At 38.5% G+C, this 27,012-nt stretch overlaps 1 protein-coding gene across 1 annotated transcript in view; it reads left to right on the plus strand.

Moving 5' to 3' along the window:
- Positions 1-27,012, plus strand: part of DOK6 (docking protein 6) — a 355,992-nt gene that overhangs the window by 92,531 nt on the left and 236,449 nt on the right. Inside the window, exon 2 of the mRNA XM_042962800.1 lies at positions 17,828-17,935. Within this exon, the coding sequence (XP_042818734.1) occupies positions 17,828-17,935 (108 nt within the window). The remainder of the gene's footprint in view (positions 1-17,827; positions 17,936-27,012) is intronic.

Raw genomic sequence — 27,012 nt, forward strand, 5'->3', positions numbered from 1 at the left:
CCGCGCTTCTGCCACTGCCACTGCCTCGTTAACTCAGTCTCCCTTCCTTCCTTCAGCCAGTCCTCTACAGACTGTCCGGTGCCCCTCGTTGTCACAGACCACCCTGAGAGCATCACTGTCACGGCACTTTCTTCAGAGAAAGCATGCTGGTGTGCCCCACTACACTACAAGCTCCTTCAAGTCAGGATTAACACATTATCATATTTTCTGGTGCTTAGCACAGTGGATGTATTAAGTGCTCTGTGAAAATGTCCCGAGCTGATTGAACTGAATTTAGGAATCTGCAGCCCACTAATTATTGAGCACTTACTATGAGCAACACATTTTGAAAAGAGCTGGATTATTCCTCTATGTCTAGAAGAGTGTGTGAATTTTACACAAATGCGGAAACTTCGACTGTTCTGATTTTATGTTTTTGAACAAGGAATAATTTATGACCTCTGTATGGTAAACACGTTTCAAAGACACCATCAATATTACCTGGCCAAGCTGCCAATAAAAATCTCCTTTGCGGAGGGAATTCTCTCTGCGTTTATATGATTTTTACAGGAATATGTCTTAAAAGTGTATTGACAGTATAGTCTAACATGCTCAGGATGTATCAGAGATAGGGCTTCTGGTAAAAATAAGCTCCTTAGATAGCTTTCCGTATGATTATGTTTTTCCAAAGGCATGATTGAAGGATTTTTGAAAAGGACTTGTATCTAAGCAGAGATTTTAAAATAAAACTGTCATGTTCAATTTGACGTTTTATGATTGTGACATATGAAAAATACCGTCAAGTTACAGGGCTGTCATTATTTTATTGGGATACTAGGTAAATAGCCTCTTTTCCCATGTATCTTCTTAGTCAGAAGAATGCATTTTGAGAATTGAAATGTTATCTTGATATATGAGAACCCACATGGACGATAAATATGAAAAGAATGGGGAGAAACAGAAGCCTTCTCGCAAGTCCTGTGGCATCTAGATTACAACAGAAATTGCCCTGGACCTGTCTAATTTTTAGTGTCATTTCTTTTAAGCAAGCTACACAGTATCTTTAATTTTCCTCCATAGGAGTAGTTAAAATCTGCATTCTTAGATGATTCATGTGCCCCTTTCTAGGCCATTCTTGATGTTCCTACTCTCTCAATCATTGAATGCTTCACTCTCTAGTTACCCTCTTCCCTTTCTTATTGTCTCCTTAGAAATCCTTCTCTCCATTTCTTTTTAATTTTTTTAAGTTTATTTATTTTGAGACACACGGAGAGAGAGAGAGAGAGAGAGAGAAAGCAGGGGAGGGGCAGAAAGAGAGGGAGAGAGAGAGGATCCTAAGCAGGCTCTGAGCTTCCAGCGCAGAACTTGACTTGGGGTTCGAACCTACAAACCGCAAGATCACGGCCTGAACGAAACCCAAGACTTGGGCTCCTCCATTTCCTTTTAAATGCCACCCCTCCCCCTCCTTCCTTCTGGACACCCTCCCTTCCCCCATGCAGATTGCTCTCCTTGGTCCTGCTAGACTAGTAGTTTCCTTGAGTCTCAGTTGCATCTTCTGTAAAATGGAAATAATAGGAGTAGCCACCACAAAGCGTTGGTGTGAGAGTTAAGTGAGACAGCGTGACATTCAAAGTTTCATAATGTGTATCAACTGTTACTTAAAGCAAAGACTGCTAAGGGATCACCTGCCTCAGGCTTTTCCTCATCAAACTACTCTATACCCCACTGCCAGAGTTAACCATACTTTTTTATTTTTTTTAAGTTTATTTATTTTGAGAGAGAGAGAGAGAGAGAGAGAGTGAGAGAGAGAGAGAGAGAGAGAGAGAGAGAGAGAAGGGCACAGGAAGAGGGAGAGAGAAAATCCCAAGCAGGCTCTGTGTTGTCAGCTTGATCCCGGAAACGGTGAGATCATGACCTGAGCCAAAACCAAGAGTCCGACACTTAACCAACTGAGTCACCCAGGTGCCCTGGAGTTAGCTATTTTATTTTATTTTATTTTTTTAATGTTTATTTATTTTTGTGAGAAACAGAGTGCAAACAGGGGAGGGGCAGAGAGAGAGGGAGACACAGAATCTGAAACGGGCTCCAGGCTCTGAACTGTCAGCACAGAGCTCCAAGACGGGGCTCAAACTCACAGACCTGGAGATCATGACTTGAGCCAAAGTCAGACACTCAACCAACTGAGCCACTCAGGTGCCCCCAGAGTTAACTATTTTAAGACACAAATGGGACCACAAATATTTAATGGCTGTCCATATACATTTTCTTTTAAAGGCAAAAACATCTCTGTGAAACATCCATACTTGTGGATCACATTTTAATATTCCTTGACAGAGAGGAAAGGCATATTACTGGCCTGTAATTTTTAAATTGAGAAACTTCTCTTCTGTCCTCATCTTGGTATACCCTACTCCTCAATCCTGTGGTGGAAACCAATTTTTAAAGTTCTTTTTTTTTTTGGAGTTCTAGTGTTTCTTATGGAGAGCCAAGAAAATATGGTATATATTTTTACTTTTTTTCTTTATCACACTAAACATACTCCTACAGATATCTTCATATCAGGATCCAGACACCTGTTTTATTCCAGTGTGTAGATGTGTCATAGTTTAATAATTTCCTCACCAACAGATGTTGGTATTACTTCCAATGTTTTGTTACTGTCAGCACTCGTGCCGTATAGAACCCATGCACGTAGCGTTATTATGAATGCAGGTGTATCTGTGGTACACATTTTAGAATGTGGGAATGATGGGTCATATTATGTAATTTGAAGCCAAGGCCTTATGATGAGCAGATAAGCTTGATCCGCTCAAAATCTTCTTCCTTGAAAACTAAGTCTTACATTGATGGGAAAAGTTTATCAGTTGTCCAGATGTCAGGACATCTGGAAAGCACAAAGAAAAAAATTTGAATGCGCAGCATAGTGACTCGAGTTAAGGATACTGCATTGTATACTTGAAATTTGTGAAGCTGGTAGATCTTAAGTGTTGTCACAACAGCAACGAGATATAAGAAGAAAATGATTACTGTGAGATGATGGGTATATTAATTATCTTGATTATGACCATCATGTCACAGTTTATACATATAGATCAAAGCATGAAGTTGTACACCTTCAATGTAAAATGTTTATTTGGTAGTGATACCTTAGTAAAGCTTTTTTTTTTTAAAAAAGAATGTTGGCAAGTAGTTGAGAGTCCCTAGAGGGCTTGGTTTGAATAAACAGAAGTAGGGACAGTTGGAGAGGCTGGGGCAGAGATTGCGTGAAAGGCTTTGTATGTTGTTAACCTGCACAGTAAGAATTTACCAGTATGCAAATAGAATCCTTCAAATGTGTCATGAAATTGAGAATTTTTTTAAGTTTATTTACGTATTTTGAGAGAGAGAGAGAGAGAGAGAGAGAGGATCCCAAGCAGACTCTGTGCCTGAGATCATGACCTGAGCCGTAATTAAGATCAGATGTTTGACACAACGAACCACGCAGGTACCCCGAGAAATTGTTAGTACGATTATTTTTATGCCATTGTACAGAATAGTTTAGAGGGACAGCAGAGGTAGGAAGTCAATTTAGCAAAAAATAGCAATAATTTAGTGTCATGCCAAACTTTCATTAAGTTACATAACTTTTCTGCCTGAGCGTCCCATTCTGTAAGGAGGGTAATTATATTGCCTATCTCATTGGGTTTTGGTTTGGTTTAAATTATGTTAGTATTTATAAGTCCCTCAGAATAGTGGGGAACATAATAAGAACTTAAGGTGCTATTTATTATTACTGAAAGTTACGATTGCTGCTGTTACCTGATTGAAACAATGTCCAGAACGTTGACCGGAAAGAAGAGGCAGGTTAAACAATAAAACTAACGTAATACTTAAACAAAACACCCAAATCAAATTCTGTGGCTCAAAACAGAAAGCCAATACATTTTTGAACCAGCGGCCAAAATCAAATTGGGAGAAAATGATAGCAGTAACAAGGTGAAGTGAGTAAGAAAAACTGTGTGCTTTTTGCAATGAAATTAACTTTCTGAGTAAAAACTCTTGCTGAAGACCATGCATTTTAAGGCAGCTTTAGATGTTTGAAAGCAGTCACCCTTTAAGCTAGTTCCTCCTGGCCTTTGGAATTCTTGGAGCTTTTAAGTCTTTTTCCTGCCAAGAGGTGAGAAGCTTCTGCAGGAGGTGAGATACCTCTGTTCCCCTACTGAGCGGGGATTAGGGGCTCAGGCTTCAAGGTGCCCATGCTAGCAAATGCCATTCAGTTTAGACCTTGGCATTTTCTTTCACTCCTGATTTTTATTACTAAACAAGATTTGGGTACTTAGAAAGGATACACATTTTGTTTAAAAGGGTGTTCTGGGGCCCTGTTTGGGACCTGTTTGGGGTTAAGAATTTATTTATAACTAAGCACGTGGAAGAAAGATCTCTTGGTGTGTTTGATCGCCAACAAGCCCAGTATTGACCTTAGGTTTCTGAGGTTTTAGAAGGAGGAAAGTAAAGTTGCAAACTCTCTCTTTTCACTCTTTTCTTTTTTGGTGGACAAGAGACTGTCTCCTGGGTTTTCACACATGCAGTGTTGAAATTTTCATTGTATCAGAATAAATGGGTAATTCTCCTTCCCTGCCTGGTTTCCAATTCTTGAGAAACAAGGCTTTCTTGTAGATATTTAGAATATGTTTCTCTCTGATTTAGGTGAACAGAAAACAATGGGAAGGGGTGTTTGAGTGAAGATTGAGGAAGAGGCATTTCCCACACATGAGTGACTTCAAAAACAAACAAACAAACAAAAACAATAGAAACAGACAAATGTATAGCACCTCTCTTTTAGCCCATTTCTTTGTTTTTAGCAACCTTCCCCCCCCACCTCCCCTTAAGGCTTTTTTCCCTGGAGAAATTCTACCTGTCTTCATATCTTGGTGTCAGTTTTCCCATCTTTAAAATCAATACATTGATACCTTGCTTAAGACTCAAGGACACGATGCATGAGGAGGTTATGTAGTCATTACAAAGAGAGGCTCTGAAACGAGAGTATGAGGATTTGGTCCTGTATCTCAGTTAGTGTCTTTCTTCTTTTTAACATTTCTGTGCCTCATCACGTGTAACACATGTAATGGTAGAGCCAAAAAGTGTTGTTTTGAGGATGAAATGAGTGAATACATTTTAAATATTTAGACCAATGTGTGGTCTAGAGTAAGTGCCCACTTTGGAAATTTTAAAAGACCACGGGCCTTTGTGGCTTAGGCCACTGTTGACCTCCTGATGATATGTCTGTCATAAAGGGGATCACCTGCATCTGGACTGTGGTTGGGAAACTCAAATCACAGAAGGCAAAACCATCGATAAGGGGGACCACTTAGGGTATTGACTTCTTAATCCAGCAACTGTTAAGTAATTACTTTGCTCCGAATGAGTTTAGGGACGGGAGAGGAATGCAGGGATATATAAGGCACGGCCCCTTCTCTGAAGGAGATTATAATCTAATAAGGGAGATTAATTCTCAAAAGACACCAAAGAACAGATGATAAAGGAAAATGGGGTAAAGGGACATCCCTTTTCACTGGTTTGATCTAGGAAAGCTCCATGGGGAAGGTAGGACAAGATAGGATTCAGAGGTAGCCAGGATTCTCAAGAGTGTGAATCGAAAAATAAAGGGGTTTGACATTAAGAATATGATTGAAACAGGAGCTGAAACAAATCTATTCAAGGGGGTAATGAGTAAACCAGTGCAGTTTGAGGAGAGGATTTTAGTGGTAAAATTGACAGTTGTTTGATTGGACTTTGTGACTAGCTCATGAGGGTTCTTGGATGGCAAGCTTCAGAATTCAAGATTTCTTTTGTAAGCAATGGGCACTGGTGAAGCATTGAAAGATTTGTTTTTGGTATTTGTATTTGTTTTTTGGTCCAAAGAGATAACATGGCCAGAGCTGTGCTTTAGGACATTTATCATGTGATAATTCAGGAATTGTAGTGGAATAAAACAACATGAAGGCAGGGATCAGAGGGGATGCTAATAGAATAGTGCTTATTATAGTAAGATTCCATTACTTTTTGGTAGAGAAAATGAAAACTAAGGGAGAAATGTTATTCATGAGTGATAAAATGTTTTTGTCAACTAAATGGATATTTGTATGGCATGGGATGGAAAGAGTTTCCGAGGTTTCTAAAGCAAAAAAGGGGAGGTGCTGTAAGAAATTTTGTTAAGCCATTACAAAATAGGAAAATAGTAAAATATTAAAACGGGAAACAAAAAAATTAGAGGGTGAAAAATTCAAATCAGTAATCACATAAATGTAACATTATGCATTTCTTTTAATAAGTATAAGTCATAAACATACTGCCATAAAGGAAATAATTGACAAATTTGACTATGTCAAAAACTTGTGTGAAAAACGGAACTATAAAAAAGTGAAAAGCCAAGCTACAAAATGTGTTTCCAACACATTTACCTAATAAAGGACTTAAAATTAAATATATTTTTAAATTCCCACAAATAAACAAAAAGGAAAAAAATACAGCATATCAACATGGATAAAGTTTAATCATGTAATTGGAGTGAAAAATAGGTTTTGTAATGTGTTATACATGATGTTTTATATTATCAATGCAAAATTTAAAATTTGAAAATTCACAGATATTGCTAATGCAGGCATAAACATGCATTAAGCACGTTAAAGTCTTTGATTGGAAGGGTGCACCTTAACTTTTTTTTTTAAGTTTATTTATTTATTTTGAGAGAGAGAGCCAGCGACAGGGCATGGGAGGGGTAGAGAGAGAGGAAGGGAGAGAATCCCAAGGAGGCTCCACACTGTCAGCTCAGAGCCTGATGTGGGGCTCGAACTCATGAACCATAAGGTCATGACCTGAGTCAAAACCAAGAGTCAGATGTTTAACTGACTCAGCCACCCTGGCACCCCAGGATGCACATTAACTTTAAGATACTTTAAAGAACAGTGGATTATTAGGGGCATTGAATAATTTTATTTTACGTTGATAGCTTTCATTTAAGACAATTCAGAAGGTTTGTAGACTTAAACCAACTTGATAAACCAGTTTGAAAGAAGTAGTGGAAACGTGTTTGCTGATTTGATATTTTGAAGAATAGGCAACTTCATAGTTTTAAAGGGAAAAAGCACTAAATATTGAGTAACAGGCGAGGAATCAACATTGGATGAGTCTGCAAATTTGTATCAAGAGGCTGGAGGAAGATAATGTTTTCACGAGGAAGATATAGTTAATAGGAATTATTCTCTTTTTTTTTAATGTTTATTTATTTTTGAGACAGAGAGAGACAGAGCATGAACGGGGGAGGGTCAGAGAGAGGGAGACACAGAATCGGAAACAGGCTGTCAGCACAGAGCCTGATGCATGGCTTGAACTCACGGACCGCGAGATCATGACCTGAGCCGAAGTCGGCCGCTCAACCGACTGAGCCACCCAGGCGCCCCTAATAGGAATTATTCTAAGAGGTAGATTGGAAAGCATCCATTTTACAGGAAGCCTGCAGTTTATAACTTTGTCAAGAGCAGTTTTCTTAACGCAAATGTTTGTATGTCATATCGAACTCAGTACACCTACGACTAAACACACGTCTCCGGTGTTTTGACAATTGCATAAGTGCCATCATTCATTTAGTTATGAAGGTATGAAAACTTAGATGTAGCTCTAATCCATCTGTGGCTTCACTCCTGTCTAGTTGATTGTGAAGTTGTAAATTTCCCCGGTAATGGTTTTCATCTTGGGCTCATCTTCTTTGTTTCCACTGACTCTCTTTCTGTGGTGTCAAAGTGCTAATTACCCGAGGACATTTCTGTATGCTCAGCCATTTTAACCCTGAGGCTGGTCTGGTATCCTTTCAATATTATTTCCGTAGCATCCCTCTCAATAAATTGATCATTGACTCCTGCTGCAGCAAATGAAAGCTCTCTCTGATTTTTAAGGTCCTCTACCATGTTTATTTTTAGTCTTTTCTCTTTCCTAGATGTTTTTTTTTTTTCTCAATTCAAGTCATTTCACAATATCACAGTGGCATCTCTTCTGGGTTTTACCGATGGATTTGGGGATGGTTTAGATAAGGGAAGGGGAGAATCAAGATTTGGCAACACCAAGATTTGAAGCTTGTGTGACTAAAAATATGCTTTAAAAATGGAAGATACAAAATCCAGGAGGGGAAGTAAAATGAAGAGGAAATATTTTGCGCTTTGATCTGGACATTTGACTTTTACTTAGTGGTCAAAATATCAGTTTGAAATTGTGATCCCAAAACTCTTCTGTGATCCTGAACCTCTTGGCATGATTGAACACGGTACTAACTGGATTCATAAAATAAATACAAACTGGATTTGTTGATGGAATGCTGTTTTTCCTGATGATTGAATTCCACCTGTACGACTGACGGATGAAAGTAAAAGACCATGAATTTCAAAATCACACGTTAGTATACAGCCAAGGGATATTCTGACTTGAGAGAAACTACAGCTCGGAAGACATGGTTCTTTGCCGGTGATCTTGAGCAAAGGGAGAGGATTTTTGTTCTCTGTTGTGCCAGTGTTGGCCTGTCTGCAAGCAGAAGCTGAAAGAGTATCATTGTGAGATTCCTTCCAGTGCTGTGATTGTTTCCAAAAACCACCACCTGCTTGGGGTACCGCTGAGCAGGCCTGCTGTACAACTAGTTTTCATTCTCATGATAATGATGACAATTTCACACTCTCAACCTAAAACTTGCTACCGCAGTGAAGCATTTCATGTCTGGCTGTGACTCTAAGCCACGTATGTATTCTCACCCAGTATTTCATTGATGGCCTGGTAGACAAACGCAGTCAAGAGAACTGTATGTATTCAGGCGAAAAAAACAAAAAAACAAAAAAAACACTTGGCCTCCTCACAAATTGCTATTGGTGAGAACTGGGGAAATCATCCTTTGCCCTTGTGAATTTCACAATTGTTTTTCGGGATAATTAAGACAAAGTGGAAGCAAGATAATAGAAACGGAAAAGACTAGCACATTCATTTTGCTCATTCCAACTACATGAAGTGAGAGAAATTGAGGTTTACATATTGTTCTTTAAGCATTATCTCAATGTTAGTATACAGCAATGTTTTTATGTTGCATTAGATAACACGAATGATGCAGGGCTCACATCTGGGGTTTGTGCCTGCACAAATCTGACTGCAGGTCTCAGTCCCCAGATGTCCACATCACTCCTGTCTCTTTCTGTAGTGCTGAATGGGTAGCCTCCACTCCCCTCCCCATCCTTGTTCTGTGATTCCCTCCACAAGGCTTAGCACTATTGATAAGACTACTTACGAATTCACGTAATTATGTGCTATCACCTGTCTATCCACTGGGATAGGAAAAAGAAATCCTGCACGAAGCAGGAACTTTATTTCCTTAAGAATAGAATTTTGGTGGTTGTTGTTATCCTTTCTCTCTCTCTCTCTCTCTCTCTTCCTTCCTTCCTTCCCTTTTTCTACTATGTCCACAAAATATAAAATTCTCAAATAGTTTTTGAATGAGTGTTTGGGAGTGATTCTGGTGTTGGTATCTATTTAACAGCAATTAAATATAGGTCAGCATTGAAAGATACCAACGATCATATCTATCCTGAAATGATAGCCAACGATAACCTTATCAGTGCATTAAACTGAATCCTACGTATTAACCACTTGTCACAAAACTGTGCCTCTCGCTAGCACCGTACATATGTTGCGAGAGGACCAGGGCCCTGGACCACTGCCTGTGGTTGCTCAGAACTCCAAGTTCTCTAGTTGCAGTGTCTGCTCCTGGATGGGCTTTGCTTATTTGGTTTGGCTCATTTGTTTATCTGATACACAGTTATACATAAATAATTGAGTCCTGTACCCCAAGTTATCCTTCATATCTTATCTTACTTTGCGAAGGGAATACAAATAAAAGCCGCTCCCACATAGGCCGCTTTCTTCTGTAGGCTTTAAAATCTCTAGAGATGAAGTTTCCGTGACTCCCTTTAGTCCAGTGGACCCTCGGGTTTGACAGTTCCTATAATCAGAAATTCTTCTGAGTCTCTGACCAAATCCTATTTGAAGTGAAGAGTTCACTAGGTCAACATGATGGAAAAGGTCCATTATATGCGACTTTTGGTGAAGGTAACGCTTGTGAACGAGTCCCAGCTAAAGACACATAATTATGGCTGGGAACTAAAGCCAAGAAATCACCATTTACTTCACAGTGAGTCTTAAACGGAAAAGGGATGTCCTTTGTGTAAAATCACCTTGGAAAGAGAAAACACTAAGGAAAAGAGATTGCTATGAGGTAAAAGGGTTTCCATCAGATAGAAAGGAATTAAGAGGGTATTTAATTGTGGCAAGCTGGCTAGCTGCCTAATGCAGTGGAAAACTGAGGCCATGGAACATCTGGGGATCCGGGGGGTCTGTGGAGTCCTGGCAACAGTATGGAATTTTCTAGAAGGAAAATCTGAAGAGTCCTCAGGAGCCTGCTTGGTGAGACAACTGGCATGTTTGAGAGATAACTCTGAAAGAGAAGGTGAGATCCGCCAATCCCTCAGAGAGTGAAACAGCATCCTGAGCTATGATGGGACAGGCAAGACTGTCATCAGCTAAGGGACAGAACACAGGAGGAAAGTGCATCTTCCTGCAAGCACTGAGATCTGTTGCTTACCAGCCAAATGGTCCCTGCATCTTCTATGCCCTTGAAGAACCAGACAAAGGAGACTGTACCAGCCCCTCCCGCATACTGCTAACAAAAGGCATTTATTATTATTTTGTGTCCTGGGACAAAAATAAAAACAAGGTATCTAATTCCATTTCTGTGGTTCTCTTTCATGTACTTGAAGAATTAGTATCTTTCATTTATAAGCAAAATAAAGCCTACTCCTTTATTTATTTATTTATTTATTTATTTATTTGTTCCTCAGAGGAGTGATTCCCTGGTCTCAAGCAATCATTTTACTGCTCATCTCTGGAATTTCTCCAGCATACTTATTATATAAGACACTACTTCTAGGGCTTAAAGCAGAACACAGTGCACTATTAAAATCGTGTTTGATGAAGAGTAACAAGGAAGTGATTTCCTCATGCTTCGGCTTATTTATGCTGCTAGTATGAAGGTTGTTTTTAGAACGCTGATTCATGCTGAATTTGACTTTACATTGACACAGAATACTTCCCAAGTCTTAGCACCGGAGCCCTTTTTATTATTTTACTCTGATGACAAAGCAAAACATTTTGGAAAACTGCATCAAACAAGAAAATAAAGCAAAACGGAAAACCTCGGCATTCATTAGCATTTATTAAATTATTCTTTTACCGATTTAAGTTTAAGGGTTCAACTAGACCTCTAATCAAAGCATAAATAGTCCAAATAGCTGTGATGCATTTATATCATTTTCCCCCATACACTATGTGTTTTCATCACTTTACAGTGAGATTTTCATTAGACTTTTGAAATATAAAAAAAGAACTTATTGAGACAGACTAAATTGAGGAACTTTGTAATGTTGACCCGGAAAATGAAACAGCCAGTTATTTTTAGCAGCAAAATGGGTTTATTGGGGAATAGCAGAGGAATTGTAATTTGAGAGTGAACCCCAGGCAAGTCTAGAGAACAAAGGAGAAGAATGGCGGTGGCTGTTATAATAAAAAAAAGTCCATTGGAATAAACAGGGTTCAGAGTGTAGTGGCTCCTCATTGGCTGACTTGTGACAGTCTTTCCCTGGCTGGGTTGTTGCCAGGCAAGGAGAAAATCTTCCTTTCCTCTGCTGCTGGAGGCAAGTGTAGGACTCTTCCTTTGGGGATGCAAGATACTTTTCTTTTTGTGGAGTCCTGGAAGGGTGGCTGAGTGGCAGGGTGTGAGAGTCCCCCCTTCTGGTCTTTGACTTCATTTTAAAAGAGGTTCTTTTATTCGTTTTATTCTTTTATTTCATGGCAGACACTGATCTACGTGGATATTTCCCTGCCCACTTTAAAAACAAAACAGTCAGTTATTTTACCAGCAAATGGGTTTATTTGGGAATAGCAGAGGATTTGCATTTCAGAGTAAGCAAGCTGTAGCAAAAGCCCCAGGCAAGTCCGATAAGCAAAGGAGAGAGACAATTATTTTACAAAGAAAATGGAGGACGTTGGGAGGGAGACAAAGGTCCACTGAAGGAAAGCGAGGGGCCAGGGTGCTACCAAGTTCTCGTGGGCTGGGTTGCCTGGCAAGGGAGGAAATGTTCCTCTTCCTGTTGGAATGTTAAAGCAGTATTGGATTTGCAAGGGGCATCTCTTCCCGGAGAGGTGTGTGACTGAGAGTGGTGGTGAGTGAGTGCTCCCCCTTCTGGCCTCCTGACTCCATTTTATGTATTTATTTTTTTTTAGGGAAGAATTTTTTATTTTTATTTTTTATATTAAATATAATTTATTGTCAAATTGGTTTCCATACAACACCCAGCGCTCATCCCAACAGGTGCCCTCCTCCTGACTCCATTTTAAATGAGATTTTTATGTATTAATTTTAACACTGCAAAATACCTGACCAATAGTCTTCAAAACTCTTGAGACCATGAAAAGCAAAAAAAAAAAAAAAAAAAAAAAAAAAAGGAAAAAGACTGAAAAATTATCAAAGATCAGAGGGATCTGAGGAGATAGGACAACTAAATGCAATGTGGTGTCCTGGATTGGATCCCCAAACAGAATAAGATATTGGTGGAAACACAGGTGATTTTGCAATAGACTCTGTAGTTTAGGTAATAGTACTTTACCAGTGTTAATTTCTTAGTTTTGAAAAACATTCCATGGTTATTTAGGATGTGAATATTAGGGATAGCTGGGTAAAGTCTTTTTAGGAATTCTCTGTACCATTTTTTCAACAGTAAATCTAAAATTATTCCAAAATAAGAAAATGATAATTTAAGGGCCTCTGCTTGGTAAACAGTTTATTAAATCAAGTCTTTAACAATAATTTTTAGCTTTATGTGGTTGTATCTCTTAATGTAATAGCAGATAGACAAGATACTACTGAAAATATCCACTCTTTTTATTATTCATTACCAGATTTATTCTATAGCAATACAGAGTGCCAAAATGGAAACACTTATGCTTTCCAACTCATATTTAACTCGTTTTGACATTTTAATGGAAAATAACTGTATTCACACAAGATGGGCATTACAGTCAATGAGTGTGTTTGTGTATTTCCATGAATATCATAAGGCTTCATTTGACGTCATCATGGCTTGAGAGCTATGAGCTATAAAGTACAAAGGGTACATGGGAAAGCGTTGTTCCATAGGAAGGAACAGAAACCATATTACCAGGGATCTGGTCTCAATTCCTTTCAAAGAGAGTCTTCCTGCCTCACTAAGATTCTAAATCTATTAATAAATAGAAATCATATTGAAACTCTATATACATCTCATTTTGCCAATTATATTTTTATTGATCGGCTCTAATCCCTCAAATTTCTACTCAGATTCATGTAACTTTTTTTCACTTCCACAATATCACTACTCCTACAAATACCTCCACTACCAACCAACCACCACCATTTCTGCTAATAAAAACAAAATCTAAAAGTATCTGTCTTGGTCAGCTTGGACTGCCATGACAAAATACCATAGACTGAGTGGCTTAAACAACAGACACTTATTTTCCCATCCTTCTGGAGATTAGAAGTCCAAAATCAAGGTGCCAGCATGGTCAGGTTCTTGGGGAGCCCTCTCCCTATCTTTCAGATGGTCACCAGTTCTCTGTGGGCTCACATGACTTCCTTCTTTGTATGTGGGAGCACAGAGAGAGAGAGAGAGAGAGAGAGAGAGAGAGAGAGAAAGCAAGCTCTGTGGGGTTTCTTCTTATAAGAGCACTTACCCCCTCCTGAGGGGCCCACCCTCATGACCTCATCTAAACCTGATTACATCTCAGAGGCCCCATCTCCAAATACCATCGCTTTGAGGGTGTGAAATCCAACGTGAGAGTTTAGGAGAGATGCAATTTAATTCGTAGCGGTGTTCAAAACCCAAGAGTTTCAGATAAGAGTGTGGACAATGTGACAAACTCGTATTCTAGACAGTTTCTGCAGGTTATCTTTGTAAATCCTCAAATAGCAACTTCATGAGGTATATTGGTCTTAATTTATAGATGAGGAAGTTAGTTAAAATAACTTCTGCAAGACAAGACATTTAAAAAATAGCAGTATGTGCACTGAATCAAGATGTTCTGGCTAAAGAACAATATTCTTGGGCATTGCAGTAAAATACCCTCAATCCCAATACAAATGTGTGGGACTTATACTAATGACTGAGGGAAATGATTCATCCTGGGCAAAAATTCACACTGTATTGTGGAAGGAGTAATTTTAGAAAGAGAGTAAATGGATGCATTTTTTTCTCTTTCATTCAGCTGTGTAATAATAAATGTAAATAGCCATATTGGTTAATAGTATTCAAACTATTGTGAAATTAACAGGAACTCACTTGCACTCAACAGAGAATTTAGTTTGTCTGTTAATATTATATATAACATAATAACCATAATTATTGGAATTATTTGAGACCTTTAAAAGGATGTTGTTACAAGCAATGCTTTTTATAATGTATGTAAATATCCATAATGGTTATGGATGTGCTGAACAAAGTCTGCTGCTAAGGGTATTTTTATCAGTTTTGCATTATACTACCCTCTGTTAGTTCATGACTCCTCGGTAGCCTGACAGAGGCGTGAACTTTGTATATTTTGTTTCTGTTCACTGTCACACTAATCATATGTTATAGGCATTATTTTCCACCAGCCAAGAGAAGGATACGTGCTTAGAGGGTTCAGTGACTTGCCCAGAAGTTACATGGCTCTCAAAAGGGATCGAGTTGGAATTCCAAGTCCAGTCGTTATGGTTCCGCATTCTGAGTTTCAGAGATCATTAATGTGTTGATTTTTATTTTTAAAAATTTGTATATGGTGCTCTAATTGTTCTGGCCACAGAATATTTGGATCTGAATATTCTGATTCTGCATTTTGTTAGAACTGTGTCGTAGTAAAAGAAAGTGTCCCTGCGTGTGGCTTTGTCCTGTGTGGCAAATTGCACTTACTTTGTAAGTTAAAGGAGCCGACCTTGTTAAGAAACTACTGTGCACTAGGATGTGGGCTCATCTTGTTGACTCTTCCCTCTGTCCTATGAGGTCCCTTCTTTATGAGACATGGAATGATTAGTCTAAGGTTGCACAGCTAGTAAATGGCAGAGCCGTGATGTGAATCCATCTGTTGGATTCCAACATGTTGGGAGAGGTCATTGTGAGGATGCTACCACCAGTTGACCTGAGGGCTGGACCGGAGCAGTCAGAGGTTCCTCACCTTACCCTGTCCTTGGAGGGCACCTTCCACCGTACCTGTAGGCAGAAGCATTTCAAGCACAGTCTTGAACAGGCAATGTGTTGTTGAGACCATCTGGACTGAATATGTGGCTGAACCCCATTAAGGCTTCTCTGTGTACTTTTTAAGATTCAGCACCTTGTGGCCACCCAAGATAAGCCTAGTATATGAGTTCCCTTGCTCAGTAAACCTGCCACCTACCGACCTGGGGTGGCCTGCCTCTTTCTTGGGTCTCTCCTGGACCAAATTTCACCCAGGGAACTCCCAAGTATGCAAACTAACACAAAGTTTTACTTATCTTCCATGATACCAAGCTGCCTTTTCTTGTATGCTCGTGTTTTCTAAATTCATTACCTTAAATTTACTTAAAATATAAAGACCTTTCTAAAGTTTAAAGAACAGAATCTATAATGCTAAATAAACCCATGGAGAACTGAGTTGAAGCTAAATAAACCACATGTTGATATTATATTATAATCAATATTCACAATTGCTTTATAGTATTTTACTGTGAGGGTGGAGATCAGTAAGGGGCCACCAAATACATAGGTAACTAGAACCCAATGTGCTAACCCCAAGTGTGTAAGAAGAATACCAGGAGATCTGAGGGGGTGATGTGACATCTTATTTCCAGGTATGTGGGTAGAAACCCTGTGACACAGGAGGTGTATCTCAGGCAGGTTGAGAAGGAGAGACGCGTGCACATGTGCCGAAGCTCAGGATTGTCCTTCAGATGCTTTTTGAAGCTACTAGGAAGGAGCTAAAAAGGTAGCAAGAGTCAAGTGGAAGTGTGAGCCTTGTTATTCTGTTTATTCTGTTTTGAGGAGAGATCTTCCACACGATTGGTCAAAGAGTACCTTGTAACATGGGAAACACTGTCTTCTAGCCAGTAATGAACAACGCATGCTCCAAAAACTATTATATTATCTGGCCAGTATTAGTTAAAAAAAAAAAAAAGAAGAAAAGAATAGAAGAAAAAGAAGAAAAGCATAGTGTAGCAACTTTACAATTTGAATAAAGAAATAGAAGAGAAATACAGTTATCTAAGTCTCTGATGCTTCCTTCTGTGCATTTCTTTCTTTCTCCTTTCTTTCTTTCCATTTATTCATTTTTGAGAGCGAGAACAAGAGTGTGAGCATGAGTGGGGGAGGGGCAGAGGGAGAGGAGACACAGAATCCAAAGCAGGCTCGAGGCTCTGAGTCGTCAGCTCAGAGCCCGATGCGGGGCTCGAACCCATGAACCATGAGATCATGACCTGAGTCGAAATCAGATGTCCAACCAAGTGAGTCACCAAGGATCCCCTCTTCTGTGCATTTCTTTAGGGCTATAGAGAATGTATACTCCAGCAAAACTGCTAAATGTTGAAATTTAAAATTGTGGCCAGGGGCACCTGGGTGAGACTCAGTCGGTTAAGCGTCCTACTTCGGCTCAGGTCATGATCTCACAGTTAGTGAGTTCAAGCCACACGTTTGGTCTTTGCACTGACAGCTCAGAGCCTGGAGCCTGCTTCGGATTCTGTGTCTCCCTCTCTCTGCCGCCCCCCTGCTTGTGCTCTCTCTCTCTCTCTCTCTCAAAAATAAATAATAAACTTAAAAAAACTAAAAAATAAAATTGTGGCCCATTTGCCTTGCTAGAACTCTCCAGTCACTGAAAGGAGACTCATTTTATTACTTTGCTTTAAACATACTTGGGGAGGGAGGGTGACAGAGTGGGCGTCAGGTGACAGGCTAACAGTCCGATATTAATTAGTCCTATGAAACAGGGGCAAAGCCTAGGAATGATGGTTTGTAGGTGTGTAATTACTAGTCCCGCTTTTTTACCAAAGCTGAAGAGATGTGTGTTCTGACAGAGGTGTGTTCAAATGCTGACACTGTCACTGTCTTTATCCTAAAATGAAGAAAACCTACCTCATGTAGTAGAAATGAAGATTACATGTGTATATAAATTTTTAGATGCATTGCACATAATAAGCATTTAACAGATATCAGTTACTCTCTAGTATAAAAGAGTAAAACAGATGCTTCCATTATAAAAACACCTATCTTCCTGCTTTCTAAATTAATGTGTGAGTGTTTGGGCTTTTAAAACAAACGAATCCTACAAGATAAGCAGTTTTAAATGTGCTGATATTTGAAAGATAGAAAATAGAGCATTAGGAAAGTGCATTGATCTCATGAATCGTGACTCATGGAAAACAAAATTGTTTGTCACTGGCACGCTGAGATAAATATTTTATGCGATATTGACACCATTTGATTTTATTAGATTAAAAACGATTGAAGCCAGCGCATCGAAAACCTCAAAACATAAAATCTTTTCACAAAATATCATTTTTCATTAAATATTGTGTTTTTAAAAGTTTGCTGTAATATTGATGAATAACCTGGTTTAGGCTCAAAAAATGTTCTATCAGTACATTTAACAAAAATTATTTCCAATGGGTTAACTGAATAGGTAAATTCCTGACATTACAAAACTCATGCGGAAAGGTAGATAATAAGATTCCTTCATTTGCTTTCAGATTTTCAGACGATGCTGGTTGGTTTTCAAGAAAGCTTCTAGTAAAGGACCCAGAAGGCTGGAGAAATTTCCAGATGAAAAGGCAGCGTATTTCAGAAACTTCCATAAGGTAAGTCACCGTGTTTGGAATCACTGGGGAATAACTGGGACCCCCTTGGCAACGACTCATGGAGACGTTTCTTGTGATAGATGAAATCTGCAGAGGCAGAATGCACAACCAGGATAAAATGTCCCTGTTCAGATAAAATGCAAAAGTTATTTTTCTCCTTTATTTTAATCATCTGCTGTAAATGCCAGTGGTTCCTCTGCAAAATGAAAGACTCATTTTTATTGCTACTTTGCAAAATGAGATGACTCATAATTCAGCCACATCATTTCCCAAGGTGCTGAGTAGGCATTTTCCCTCTGTTCAGGTTAATTGTGCATTTGTTACTTTGATTTAAACTGTGGGCAATATTTAGGAGATAAAACTTTCGAGGCTGGCATTAACAGTGCTAATGGCTCTGCTAATGTGCATAGTATTTGCTGTTAGATGGTTTTAACACGAAAGGATCATCGAATATGTTGATGTGTAGAGATGTAGCCACACATTCCATGAATGAAATATCCATTTACCAAGAATTAAAAGTATGTAGGAAACAACCCTAGAATGATACTGAAATTGCTACCTAGCGTTGTGTTTGGTGATAACATCAAAACACAGGTAAGTATCTGATAATTAGATGGTCAGAATTCCCGGTCAGAACTCAGAACTGTGAAGCAGTTTTGTTTGTTGTCGAAATGCTTCAATAAGCCCCGTAAAACATCTAATTTCTCATGGTTGGTAGTACAGAGTAGTTACCCTGAATGATGTAGTGATTCTGTGGAATTTATTTTATGTGATATATGGTCTAATTCCTCCTTTTATTAAAAATAGGGTGCTTGCCAGGAGTTGGCAGGGGATAAATAGACCTAGCACAGAAACTGTCCTCTATGATACCATAATGCAGGATGTATGTCATCAGAAATTTGTCCAAACTCAATGTACAATAATGCTGAGGATGAATCTTCCTGTAAAGTATGGACCTGGGGTGATTACGTTGTGTCGAAGTAAATTCATCACTTGTAACAAATGTACCACTTTGGGGTGGGATGTTATTAAAGGGGGAGGGAATAGGGAAATCTCTGTACCTTGAGTTCAATATTACTGTGAACTTAAAAATTCTCTAAACGATAAAGTCCTTTTAAAAATGGATTATTCTACACTAGTGGACTAACCAACTCTGTTACAAAAGTAACTAGCAGCAATTTCTATTATATTTAAAACTGTATCAGAGAACGTAACATTTGAATTTCTTTAACTCTCTATGAGGTATTCTAAATATTAGTATAGATTTACTGTCAGAGAATCCAAGCTCACGTTCCTGCCCAGCCGCTTACTAGCTCACGGGAGTTTGGTTTTCTCATGTGTACGTGTTCTTTACATGCCGTTTTTGAAGACTATTGGAGATAGAGTATCAAAGATAGTGTGCATATTCTAACTACGTCAAAAATTATCTGGAAGTCTAAAGTTACACTGGTATTTTGTGTTAGGATTGTGATCGTGGCAATATTTTTAAACCTGACTTTGTGAAAAACTGCCAAGTTGTGACACGTGAGCCTGTGACCTTTAGTTCTTGAGCAAAATTTTGAAAGGCTGAGCATACTCTATACTCTGGATTCCTGGTCAGAACCCCTGCCCACTGGTCAATGCGGGATGCTCTTCAGCCAGCGAACCCAGAGCCCATGCACTCAAAACTCATGCAGAATCCTCAAGAAGGAGAAAGATCACCCTGGAAAATAAATTGTTGAGAAAGATCAAGAATCCTAATCACGTGTGTGCGCGTGTGTGTGTGTGTGTGTGTGTGTGACGAGAAGATTAAGATCCGCTCTTTGTGTGTGTGTGTGTGTGTGTGTGTGTGTGTGAGACGAGATGAAGATCCGCTCTTTGTGTGTGTGTGTGTGTGTGTGTGTGTGTGTGTGTGTGAGATGAGAACATTAAGATCCGCTCTGTGTGTGTGTGTGTGTGTGTGTGTGACGAGAAGATTAAGATCCGCTCTGTGTGTGTGTGTGTGTGTGTGTGTGTGTGTGTGACGAGAACATTAAGATCTGCTCTTTTATCAACTTTCAAGTATATAATACAGTATCGTTAACTGTTATCACCATGCTGTACGTTAAATTTCCAGAACTTATTCATCTTACCCTCTGACCAGGGGGGGAGGGAGATGCTGACTAGCCTTATTTTGGTAATCATTTCACAATGTACACATGTATCAAAGGACCACATTGTTTACCTTAAACGTACACAATGTGATATGCCAATTATATCTCACTAATCAAGCTGGAATAAAAACCACTTAACCACATTACGCACTGGGTAAGATTGTAGCCTCTAGAATCTAGCTTGCATATTCAACAGTTGTGGGAAATTGCATAAACTCTTTACGCACTTAATTTGTCTCCTCTTTTAGATTCAGATGATAATAGTATAACCAATTATAACCCAAAGAAGGGTTATTGTAAGGAAAAAAGTGGTGCTATAGGCATAAAATGAGATTAAGTATAATAAGATATTATTAACAAATTAAATTTTATAGCTAAGTATGCAACTAGTTTCTTGGCATATAGTAAGTTTTAGTAAATGTTAGTCATTTTTTAATGTTTATTTATTTTTGAGAGAGAGTGGAGAAGGGGCAGAGGGAGAGGGAGGCTCTGAAGCAGACTGTGTGCTACAGCAGAGAGCCCAATTTGGGGCTCAAACTCCCAAACTGAAGTCGGAACCTTAAACGACCGAGCCACCCAGGCGCTCTGATGTTAGCCGTTTCAGTCTAGGCTAGATGTGACGGTGACTCGGGTACAGGTGTCACTGTTGGAGCTGGAGATGGAAGAATGCATTTTGGATATGATGTGTGGACACTGACAAGATGTACTTTGGGATTCCATGTTGGGTCTTCGTGAAAGGTTAGGACTCATGGAGATTCCTGAGTTTGGGTTTGAGCAACAGACAAGAGGATGGTGAAATTCGTGAAGATGGGGAAGACTAGAAGAGCTTTTACTCAAAGCAGACTTTGAGTAAAAATACAAGCCTTCACTGACTGGCTATAGGGGAAACGGGAGAGTTGCTGTCTTTTCCAGACTGGGTGACAGATGAGTGGTCATGCTGTGACACAGACAGGAACCCTGTGCACAGGAGCAGTTTTCAGTGGTGAAGAGAAGGCCTTGGCCTGTTAGATTAGGTGTCTCTACGGCACATTCAGATAGATATTTTTCCTTAAACAGTTAGCACTGCAGGCAGATTACATTGAAGATGCCCAGGAGAGCTACTGGATGGTGATGTTAAGGTGGGTGTGTACTAATGTGTGTCTGTGAAAGCTTGATCAGTTGAAACGAAACTCTTTCCTCTAAAAGACGTGGACTTGGGTACCAGTCTTGTGACATTCAGGGTATTTTACAGGGATTTCAAATCTAAGTTCATCAAGAGTTAACCAATCGAAAAAGTTGACATTTGATGGAAAAAAAGAACGACTAATTCAAAAAATGATAGAAAATTATGTAAAGTGGCACTTGAATGAGGAAATGCTAGTAAAAGAAATGTTAAAATCCTGGAGAGTATTTAAGTCCTTTATAGTGATTATCAAGACTGTTTAACTGTAGCTTCCCAACTGAAAGTTTTAATAATTCTAAAGAAAGAATTGTTTATTTTACCGACAAGAAAACTGTGAAAACTACCGTCCTGCTGTTGCTGAAAACACCACCCCAGAGGTTAGACGGTGTTAATTTGTCCAAGCCCCGAACAACTAGCCATCAAGGCAAATGAGCAGTTACGAATACATATTCATGATATTTTTATCCTGACCTATACTTTTGTTTCTGCAAAATCAAAAACTGAACCATCCCTTCCCATGGTTTTTTCCCTGAGAAGAATTATGAATCCTTTTTTTGGAGAGCTGTGAACTTCTCAGTTCCCTCTCATGGTCTGGTTAAATAAAGGGAGATCTCTTTATGTAAAAGGCTGACATTTTAAAAATCTGTGTTTTCCTTTGAGTAATTAATGGTCAATTCAAATATTAGATCTCCAGAATTGTAAAACAAAATCTTCATTTTCAAGATAGTTTAAAGTAGACTAATATGGATTCCCCAATTGTTCTATTTGTTAATTATTAAATACTTTAAACTTGTGCTTGGTCAGTTATTTTGATAGGCCCCAAAATCTGCTACAGTGCTCAATAGCACTAAATCAAAGTAATCAAATGAGTGATATATTTCCAACCTTAGTGAGGGGCTTTATGAAAAATAGCTAAGGACAGAATTACTTCTTCCCCAACTTTAACTTTGTGCTATACTCTATCTGGAACATACATATTATAAAGCTGATGAGTATTAATGGTCCCATTTAGACTTTTGATATGTTTACTGTGAGAGAGATCTTGCTGCATAAATCAATTTTTATATGAAACTGCTATAAAATGGTATATACTTTTTTTTTACTTCTTGGTAGAAAGAAATTTGAAATTCAAATCACTGGCTGCTGAAGGAAGTTATTAAAAATGCATTAGGATTGGAAATGTAGCTGTATATAATTGTCATAACAGATATTCAAAACAAATTTATCCTCAATGAAAACTGAACTAAAGCAATTTACATAGAATCAGCTAATAAATTTTCCTTAATTTTCTAAGCAGATGAAAAAGAAACAGTTCATAGAAATTTTAATAAAATAAATATGAGTGCTGTCTGTAGGGAGGAAAGTATAAATAAAATCCCTGAGAAGAATGAATGAAGATAGAACTATGTGAATTTCCAGTGATGAGGACTACGTGATTCCAGAAAATCAATGCCTGTATTGGGACGAATCTTATTTCTGAATCCCCTACAACCTGACATTGAAAACATCATTTTGTTCTATCTGCTTTACTCTTGGTTGGAGTTGTCATTATTTATCTTTATGTAAAGCAAACATCTGAGAAACTTGGGGAAAAGATGAAGACATCCTACCTGGAGATACAGTGTACCCTTAAACAGAGGAGCCAAACTACAGGCAAATGTGTCAACAGCACATGTGTATAGTGTGTTATGTGGAACACTTTCATTTTGATTCCAGCAGCTATACTTGGATGAACACAGTACTTGGTGTGACGTGAACTGTGTTAAAGGCTTGGTGTCTCTTGAAAAGTCTGTTGGAAGTTCCCAGAGTAGTAATCATTTGATCGCGTTAGGGCATCTTACCCAGTTGTTCATTCATCCATCCATTCATTCATTCATCCATCTGTAATCTCTTATCTTGAAGAAGTCTCAATTTTTTTAACTAAGCTATTAACATACACATTGATTCTTGACACAGTCACACACGAACCCCTGATCATTTATTTATTGGTTTATTCATATTATCTGATCACATGTTAGTCACTGAAAGATGACTTAAAGAAATGGAATATGAAACGTTGCATTTTATGTAGGAGGAAAAGAAGGGTGGAAATGCCCAAGACATGATGCACCCCCTGTGTAATTTATGTCTCTGACAGAGATGGGTGGGTCGTGAATGGACAGCTCTAAAATTAGCAAGAGAGACCAGGTGGTAAGAGCTTCACGTGGAGGGCATCAGCAAAGTTGTGATCTCAGAATACTAATAGGGAACTCTCAGAGTTAAACTTAATCTTTGTTATATTGAATCAAGTTCAATTAAAATTTTACAACATCTAAGATATCTCCAATAAGTATCACTTTGGGCAGTTGAAGGATGCCATGGAAACTAGATCACTCCGTAATCAGGGTTTTTGTTTATAACTCCTTATTCCACAACAGATATCGGTTCACTGAGAAGGAATCAGACTCAGAAAATATCCATAAGACTGATCTGGACTTGACTTAGAGTATACAGAAATATGATTTATGTTAGCAAAATTACTGTCTTTATTTGACTTTTTAAAACTATCCATTTGTGTGTGAGGCAGTCATCCACAATGGTACTACATCTAAAAAAAAAAACATAAGATGACTTAAATAATATCTTTCCCTCACTCTACTATGTGTAAATGCAAGTCATACCATAGCTCACAAAGTGAGCTGATAATTTCATGTAAGACAGTATGTAACTTGTAAAATAATTATGATTGTGTCAGTCATTTCTGCCTCAGATTTTGTATCTTTGAAACCAGGGAAATAATTCATACCAACTTTAGAAAAATTCTGACACTAATTTGCCTAATAACGTAACTTGTAACTTCAAACCAGTCATTTTATGTGGTAAATCAGATAGTAATTTGAGGAAGAATATTCAATAGCTCAACTCTGTGATGACATTATCTCCATCATTTCTGAAGCATTTTTACATTTATTTAATGGGTTAGATCCAATTCTCTTTATTATTTCGGAATATCATCAATGCATTTTTGGTTTTGAAACATCTCTTTTTTTACCCAGAGTCTGGTTAATTGTGCAATATCTGACAGATGCAACAGGAGACACGCTTAATGTGTAATGGTCACTGAAGGCGAATTGTTTTTCTGCCATTCATGGAAAATCACATATTATACCACAAGTAATGAATGCATATTCATTTATAGCTTACAAGTTGAAAAATATTTCAGTGAGGATTCATTCTTGAATTAATACATTGTACCTCACTATAAATGTCTACCTAGAAACTTTCATAAGTAGCAATGATGTTTCGTATTTAGTTTAATGCACATAATATTTAGAAATATTAAAGCCTTTTTTCATGTAACACTTGTACAAAAAACAAAGTCAGAATTTGAAGATTCCACTAACAACCCAAGATTACGAATCAGTAGCAGTCACTAAACTGATTTTATTGATTAGAGAACAGGTTCTTCATTTAGGGAACGGTGGGTTTTGAAATTTGGTGAAATTGCTTGTTTTGGTGAGAACAGTTGCATTTGCTCTGCTCACAATCATTGTCACACATAACTTGACCTCCTGAAGAAATGGTTGAATTCTTGCTAACCAGTGTCCAGGGAAATTCTATTTTTTGCTTCCTTGTTTTGTTGTTTTTTTGTTTGTTTTTGTTCTCAGACAGAGAGAATGAGAGAGATGATGTTTGCTTACAAATGCATCTATTTTCTCCTACTTCTCCTTTTCCAGAATCTGTTTTAATCAAGTTAATCAGATTTACATGTCCAGTGTACTAGATTACATTTTAACATGATTTGCCATACCTGGAAATTTCCAGATTCTTTCTATCTTTTTGTAAAAGGTTTGTCTGGGGGTAGTAGAAGCTGTCCCCCTAAGCTCGGGGCGGCCATGATATTCTCCTAGGCTTACAGCTGGTACAGCCAACTCTGATAGTGGTCGAAAAAGTCAACCTTTATATCTTTTATTCCAGTTCCATTTTGCAAAACCAATATAGTTGGACTCATCATTATCCCCAAAGGTTGCAGTACAATCACTAACAATAATTATAGCACAGTTTTCATTTTCTATTGTTGCGTAACGAGTTACCACAAATTCAGGGGTTGAAAAAACACCTATTTATGAGCCCCCCGTTCTGTAGGGCACAGGTGTAGCATGGCTGGTGTTTCTGTTGAGGGTTTCTTGGGCACTGAAGTCAGTCGGACCGAGTTATCTTGTGGCTCTAGAGAAAAGTCTGCTTCCAAGTGCCTAATATGGTTGGTGATTTTAGTTTCCTTCAGCTGCATGACTGATGCCCCCGTTACCTTGTTGGCTGGTCAAGAAGGGACCACTCAGTGCTAGAGACTACCTGAAATCCTTGACATGTGGTTCTTTCCCTCCCCAACACAGCAGTGGCACAACGAATTCTTTGAAGCTTTAACTCTCAGACTTCTCCTCTGTGACCAGCTGGAGAAAACACTGCCTTTAACAAGTTTCAGTGATAGGTCAGGTACACCTGGAGTAGCTGTGTTGTGATCTAACTTCAGTGTATCATGTAAATTTTCATTATATTTTTAATTTGGGAAAGAATTTTTTGGTTGGCAAAGTGAGAGAGCTACTGTTCCCTCATAATGTGTAGGAGGTATAAACATTAAAGACATTGTATTTGAAATGAAACATGATGAAACTTTGACATTTCAGGCATGGGGTTTAACTAATTCAACACCCATCTGTAACTCACTTCTTCCTTTCCCATCTCCACCATAGAGATGGAAAAAACCGGATGGTCACTTTTTCATACTTCCTGTGGTTAGAAAGGTCCCTTTCTGGCTAATGAAATATAAACTTAAGCCTGCTAAAAGGTACAGAAGAGATTTTATTTTCTGCTATGGCCAGCGATGTCCCTTATTTCTTTCTCCTAAATTGAAAACATGATGGCTAGAAATGCAGCCACCATTTTGCACCCATGAGGAAATGAGCATAAGAGAAAAGAGAAGGGTAGGACAAATATTTGGCCCTGAGATGCTTCTTCTAATATCATCAAACCGCTGGACCAACACCAATAACTGCTTACTTCAGAGTTCTTATGTGAAAAGTTTGAACTGTTTGTTCAAATCAGTGTGTAGCAAACCTTTATTTGTAAAGGGCCAGATGGTAAAAATTTTAAGCTTTACAGATTCTAAGATCTCTGTTGCCATTCTTCAACTCTGCGCTTAGAGTATATCCAACTGCCAGAGACAATATATAAACAAATGGCTGTGGCTGTGTTCTGATAAGACTTCACTTACAAAAATACACGGTAGACCAGATTTGGCCCATAGGTCACAGTTTGCATCCACAAGATTTCAGTCATTGTTAATTGAGTTCTTCAGTACTTGAAACTATATATTTTTTTAATTTAATTTTATTTTTTTTAATTTTTTTTAATGTTTATTTATTTTTGAGACAGAGAGAGACAGAGCATGAATGGGGGAGGGGCAGAGAGAGAGGGAGACACAGAGTCGGAAGCAGGCTCCAGGCTCTGAGCCATCAGCCCAGAGCCCGACGCGGGGCTCGAACTCACGGACCGCAAGATCGTGACCTGAGCTGAAGTCGGACGCTTAACCGACTGAGCCACCCAGGCGCCCCATTAATTTTAAATAAAAAAGAGTAAATAATGCTGGATATCATGTCTAGATGCTATAGGTGTATAGGCAAACCTTAGCTAAACATGATTGGTAGTTAACTAATAGGGCACACCTAGAACTGGTCTCATAAGCTTAGAAAAATAACCATAGTCTCCTTCAGCTTTTTTGTATTCTTTGGGACGGATATATATTA

This window comes from Panthera tigris, chromosome D3 (genome assembly GCF_018350195.1).
Source record: "Panthera tigris isolate Pti1 chromosome D3, P.tigris_Pti1_mat1.1, whole genome shotgun sequence".
NCBI classification, from domain to species: Eukaryota; Metazoa; Chordata; class Mammalia; order Carnivora; family Felidae; genus Panthera; species Panthera tigris.